The sequence below is a fragment of the Armigeres subalbatus genome, chromosome 2 (assembly GCF_024139115.2).
Source record: "Armigeres subalbatus isolate Guangzhou_Male chromosome 2, GZ_Asu_2, whole genome shotgun sequence".
Lineage (NCBI taxonomy): Eukaryota > Metazoa > Arthropoda > Insecta > Diptera > Culicidae > Armigeres > Armigeres subalbatus.
In genome coordinates, this window is record NC_085140.1 from 248,841,828 (window position 1) to 248,848,285 (window position 6,458).

The 6,458-nt window shown below is 42.3% G+C and overlaps 1 protein-coding gene across 1 annotated transcript; it reads right to left on the minus strand.

Annotated features, from left to right (window-relative positions):
• Nucleotides 1-5,667: 5,667 nt before the first annotated feature.
• On the minus strand, nucleotides 5,668-6,228 carry LOC134209679 (uncharacterized). Its single transcript, XM_062685684.1, has one exon. It carries the CDS (start codon nucleotides 6,226-6,228, stop codon nucleotides 5,668-5,670), a length of 561 nt encoding a protein of 186 aa, XP_062541668.1.
• Nucleotides 6,229-6,458: the final 230 nt, after the last annotated feature.

The following is a 6,458-nucleotide window of genomic DNA, read 5'->3' on the forward strand; positions in this document are numbered from 1 at the left end:
TCCATTCGTATTGTATCCCACCAAACTTTTACCATTTATTGCAGAACGACACGCATCGTTAATTATCAAAAATCAACAGAGATGGAATGCTGCATACAGATAACAATTATTTAAAGAAAAAAGTTATGACATGTTTTCGTGGGCCATTAATTCTAGCTGCATGAGAATTTCTTTCTTTCAAGTTTTTATTGTCCATTACTTCAATAATGTGCTTTAACTTCAGTGGTTATTGCTACCTTTTCATATCGGCAATGGCAAATTATGCTTTACCGAGAAACGGGACTGTTTTACAGTAAAAAAGTGACGGCCCACATTTTAAGTGAAGTTTTACTGACTAGTTCATTTATTTTTCTTTCACTCAATAATTTGTCTATATATGTAGGAAATACTTTTTATGTATTTTATTTTCGATAATAATAATTATTATTACTGGTTAAGAAACATTGGAGCCATTAATCGCTGAGTAGTTCTGGGAGTAAAATCATTTTCATTCCACATAATAAACAAAACACACGGTACGACAAATGAACCATTTGTTTGAGAAACTGCATATATAACATTTTTGGCCAAAATGAGATTTTGATATATTCTGAATCTTCGTCCAAAAATACGTATTTTGGCAAAAAGATACGAAAAAAAAATTTTGTTCAGGAATGTATGAATTTTTTTTCGTTTGTTTGAGAAACTACATATGTCCACGTACTTTGAAAAGCAATTGGGGAGTATAGCTTACATTTTTGCACTGAAAGTGCCCCAGGGTGTTGAGTTTTACCAAAAACTATTGATCTGTATCGAAGAAATCGAAAGATTCGGTGCAAGTTTGTCCAAAAACAGTTTTTGTTGCTTTCCCGAAATAGTGTAAAATGGACTTATGCAGTTTCTCAAACAAATGAATCAAATGCTGGGTACAGCGTACCATTGGTACTTCGCGTACCTGAAGGAATAAAATAGACCCCATTTAGCGGTCCTTAGCTTCTCACCCAGCAACTCCTATTCCTACCTCCTCGTGGCGCTGGCCGGGACATAAGTAACTTTAGGAAGATCGTGTAACCAACTACGGTGTGAACTATGATCGTATGCTGACGGAGAAGGGGGGATTTGCTCATCTCCGGAGATGCAAATCTGATCGAGTGTCTGTTCTCCATGTTAGGGCTCCATGCGGCTCACAACAGCGTTACAACTTGCAGACTCACTAACTGTTCAATGATTTCAAAGCAGCGTACGATTCAGTGAAGAGGAATGAGCTGTGGCAGATAATGTCCCAACATGGTTTTCCGGCGAAACTGATAAGACTGACTCGTGCAACGCTGGATGGCTCGAAATCAAGTATTCGAAGTGTCAACCTCGTTTGTGACCTTAGACGGATTGAAGCAGGGTGATGCACTTTCGAATATTGTTCAACATTGCACTCGAAGGGGTCATTAGGAGATCTGGCGTGCAGAGGAACGGCACTATCATCACACGGTCGCATATGCTCCTGGGTTTACTGACCTTATTGGAATCGATCACAGAGCAGTAGTGGAGGCTTTTGTCCCACTGAAGAGGGAGACGGCGAGGATAGGCTTAAACATTAACTCTACCAAGACAAAGTACATGGTGGCTGGTAGAGATAGAGGAAGACCTAGTGGTGTTGGTGCTGGGGTAGTGCTTGATGGTGATGTGTTTGAAGTTGTTGAAGAATTTGTTTACCTTGGAACGCTTGTGACATGTGACAATGACGTTTCCCGTGAAGTGAGAAGACATATTGCTGCTGCGAATAGGGCCTTTTACGCATTACGTAACCAGCTTAGGTCCCGCAACATGCAGATGAAAACGAAACTTGCCTTATACAAAACTCTAATTCTACCAGTGGCCCTTTATTGACATGAAGCATGGACATTAAAAGAGGCGGGCCGGAGAACTTTCGGGGGTTTCGGGGTTAAATAAATAAATAAAAATAGTGCGAATGTCGGAAGAAAGAATAGCGAAAACAATATTCAACAGAGAACCAGATAGGGGCCGGTGACTTCGTGGAAGGCCACGAACACGCTGGCTGCACGCGGTGGAATCGGACCTGGAGAAACTGGAGCAACATCGCCCAAGACCGATGATTATGGACCTCTATAATACGCCAGGCATAGGTGTATCGACACAGACCCTAGCAAAGCTTGAGAGCAAATCGATAACTTGTTTTGATGTTGTGAAATCGCCGAATATGATTACTTAGCTTGATATCGTTTTGGTCGTTTTAACGGTTAAAATAACAAAACGTATAGCAAAAAAATCTTACTGTGACATCACATTGAAAAATATTCCTGCTATCGATAAAAGCAAATCGAAAACTATTTTTTTATTGGTTTGATAACAAAATAAGTAAACAGTTTGATGTCAGATCATACAATTCAGAAATCTACAGCAAAATGAGATCAAAATATGCAATCAATCATGATGATTCATATTTGAAAACAAATTATGATTTCAATTTGATGTCAACATCAAAATATGTTTTCTATATGCTCTCATTATGTTTTCAGACTTTGCTCGGGTAGCCAACCAGGTGTCCAGGTAGGTAATAAAAAAAACAATCTTTTGAAAAAAAAAAATTGAAGAAATGAATATTGTGTCAAATGCAACTTCAGGTGATAATATATCAATTTCTTTCTTTAAGTACCTGGAAGCTGAAACTCGGTGATATCTAAGGACTTGACGAAATATAGCATCGATGAGAAAATCATGTGGATACGGTGGGAGGGACGTAAAGAGGTGTTTTCAACTGATTTAGATAATTTTGACTGTTTTGGAAACGGGAGCTTATGTACTTTTGGCCCACTGTCAGCTTTTGTCCATGGTTATTGATTATACAAGATATTCTAGAAGTAAGGCCTTAGAGTCTACATGAGCAACCAAAGGTCTAACGACTAGTTTCACATATGCTATTGCTACATGGTATTCACATAATATGTTCTGTGTCATCCAAAATATCTCTGGAATAAGACCTAAGTCATCCGAGAAATCCCTGGAAGAAGGTCCCAAGGTCTACCCGCGTAGCCAATGGTCTTTCGTCCAAATTCAAATACGTACGGTACACCCAGGTTTTTTTTTACACGGTTTGGTTTTAGTCGTTTAAGACCTTCAGCGTCAATGAAACAATGAGTTAACCCCACGAAAAAATTCACAAAAAATCAAAGAAAATTCAGGGGGTATTTGAAAAGCTGTGAAAGTTTAGGTTAACCGAGAAATTAATGAATTCCAACCGTGTAAAAAAAAACCTGGGTGTACATGTTTTTTGTGCTACTTAGCAAGCAGTCCAAGAAGTCTCTAGAGAAAAGCCTTTAGGTCTATTTTTCTAGGTCTTATTCTTACTCTTATTTCAAACAAGTTCATATCATGTTTTGTTATCAATATCACGTTTTACTGTTAATGAGCTATTATCGTCTATTCGGGTGGAATATGCCATTTCCCGAAGGGTATAAATAGCGGTACCTCAATCTAAAGAGGGTTTGCATTAAGTTTGAGAAATATCTGAATAAAAAACGACTACTTCATTTCTTCTTAAAAGAAATGGAACAGAAAGACATTCACTGAACAAATGATACGGGTATTGTTTAGTAGCCGACCCTTACCTTCCTTCAATCAGTGGAGTAAATGTGGCTGCCGACTCCAACATTACCAGCGAACAGATAGGGTCAAAAGGGTGATGTACCGTCGGCGATTCGGAAGCGGTCAGCTCATCGCAGTCGTGTAGAGTCTCACGTAGACTTGCATCGGCTACCGTAAGCGGTGGTTTCGACCAGTTTCATTCTCTTGTGTAGCTATCTCGGCATCCTAGGCTTTGATGGTGTGGAATACATAACAGTCTACACAGCATACATCCTGCCCAGTATTTTCGCGGTACGACCGCGGAGCCAACTAGGTAGTCGTGGTTTGTTTTGGTCATTTATCTCTTCATCTCCAATCGCTCAGATCCTGCGTTAGATAGATAGCAATCATCACATCAGCAATAAGCAAGCCAAAGTTATAGTCGTCTAGGGGATAATGGTCCAGCAACGGACGCTTGAGTTCCCCGGTGGCGGTCTTCACAGTCACGATTCTGGTTACATTAATGTTATTAATATTATCTTCTTCGGATTGCAGAGCAATAACTCTTCCCATTATCCAGCGAATTGGAGGCGCATTATCATCTTTAATTATAACGAGTATTCCTGGTTGCATCGGAATAGTCGGCTTCCATCGTTTGGTGAGGGCTTGCAACTTGCAGCTTGCAGTATGCAATAATCTTCCGATGAGACAACGTTTTCTCCGATCACCTTCAGTAAATGATTTTTGGCTGACTTAACTGGGGCCTCCCAGAGGCCTCCAAAATGTGGCGCACTCGGCGGAATGAAATGCCACTGTATTCCATTTTCTGCTAGCACAGCGATGACTCGATCGTGATGTAGGATGTCCATTAGCATACGCATAAGTTCGGATAGTTGATTCCAGGCGCCGACAAAGCTGTTGCCATTATCGGAATAAATGTCGGACGGCTTTCCTCGACGTTCAATAAATCGTCTCATGGCTTGTAGGAAACGTTCCGTGGAAAGATCGGAGACAAGCTCTAAATGTACCGCCTAGGTACAGAGGCAAATAAACACAGCTACGTAAGCCTTCACTGCAGTACGTCTAGGAGCTGGACGAATGTAGACGAGTCCAAAATAGCTACCTTCATTTCTGCACACTTCAGGAAACCGTTTCCAGATCGCCGTTTTCTTGGAACTCGCAAAAGCTTGGATAACCGTAACCAATATGCCGTTCGACGAATGAGGTCTGAGTACGAACCGAACTTGCTGAGGTACATGGCGTTGAAATCCGCCACGGGTGAGAGGTTTGAACCTTCTCATATAATTGTGATAAAAGAAGCGCGCCGCAAAGTTCAAGCCGTGGGATCGACTAACTTCGTAATGAAGCCACCTTGGATCTGGAGAAAAATAGTCGAACCAAAATTTGTCCATTCACGTCTTGACTTCTAAGCTAGATACAACCACCGTACGCCTTCTCAGAAGCGTCTGAGAAACAATGCAGTTCCACCAAAACTGCATTTGGAATAGCAGCACAGTGGTCGACACGAATGTTGTTAAGTAGTTTTTCCTGAAAGTTCCACCAGCTCTCACCCACCCTCGAAGGAACTGGTTCGTCCCAGTCCAAGCAATCACCATTCGTGCATTGCAGAATCCACAGTTGCTGCATTATGATCTTTGCGGCCACCGTCGTGGCGCCTATAAGACCGAGGGGGTCGAAGAGTGTGACGATGAGCGATAGGATACGACGTTTTGAATGTGGAATGTTCGAACCTAGCGAGGGAATCTGGAACTGGAATCGAAGGGTATCGGTAGCAGGCATCCATGTTAAGCCCAACGTTTTCACGTATTGATCCGGATCAAAATCAACGCCAGAGCTGTCCTGTCAAAACTGCGAGTTCATTGCAGGACCACTTTCTAAGCTTGAAACCTCCGCCTTCCATGATCTACGTCAGTTGAGTTCTGATGGAAATAATCGTGCTTACGTCGTTCGTACCCGTGATAAAGTCATCCATATATAGACGTCTTCGAGAATTGCCCTTTGATGCGAGCGGATAATGGGGTTCTTCATCAGTAGCCAACTGCTGAAGCGTGCGAGTTGCTAGGAAGGGAGCTGGTTTTGTCCCATAGGTCACGGTTCATAGACCGTAACTTTATCCTGGGGTGTGAATCGGTAAAGTATCCACAGCAAAGGTCGATCCTTTGGGGTAGTTAGAATTTGTCGGAACATTTTCTCTACGTCCGATACGAGGAAAATCTGTTTCGTCCGGCTTCGTAGGATAATAGACCTCAAATTTTCCTGCACAACTGGTCCCACCAGAAGGGCATAATTCAATGAAATTCCGGTTAACGTCTTACACGAGGCATCGAAGACCACTCTGACCTTGGCGGTGATACTGGCCTCCTTGACCACCGGATGGTGGGGTAGATAACACCTTTTGGCTGGCTCCTCGGTATCATCTTCGACTTTCCGCATGTGCCCTAACTTCAAATATTCGTCCATAACTGTGACGTACTGGTTACGCAAATTGGGATCCCTTGTCAGCCTGCGTTCGGTTCCAAGAAGACGTCGGAATGCGATGTCTCGTGACTCGCCCAATTTGGAAAGAACGTCTTCGTTTTTGGGTAGAGGAATAGTGTAGCAACCATTTACACCTCTCCGAATTCCTTTCCGGAACAAATCTTCACACATTTTCTCCTCGGGAGAATGGGAGTTTGGGAATTCCACTTCTTCGCACGAACAGTACCACTCAACGAACCGTTTTTCGAGCTTGGATGTGGCTGAGAAATAGCAGCCTATTCGAAGGGATTAGGTAGAAGGCGAGCCACCACAAACTACCCAACCGAATACGGATTCAGTGGGGCTTGGTAGATCTGTTCCGTTCGAAATTATTCTTCCGGTCTCGAAGAACTCGAAGAAAG

Bases quoted from the DNA above. Each gene is read 5' to 3' on its own strand.
- LOC134209679 (XM_062685684.1), bottom strand. From the start codon at position 6,228: ATGTGTGAAGATTTGTTCCGGAAAGGAATTCGGAGAGGTGTAAATGGT.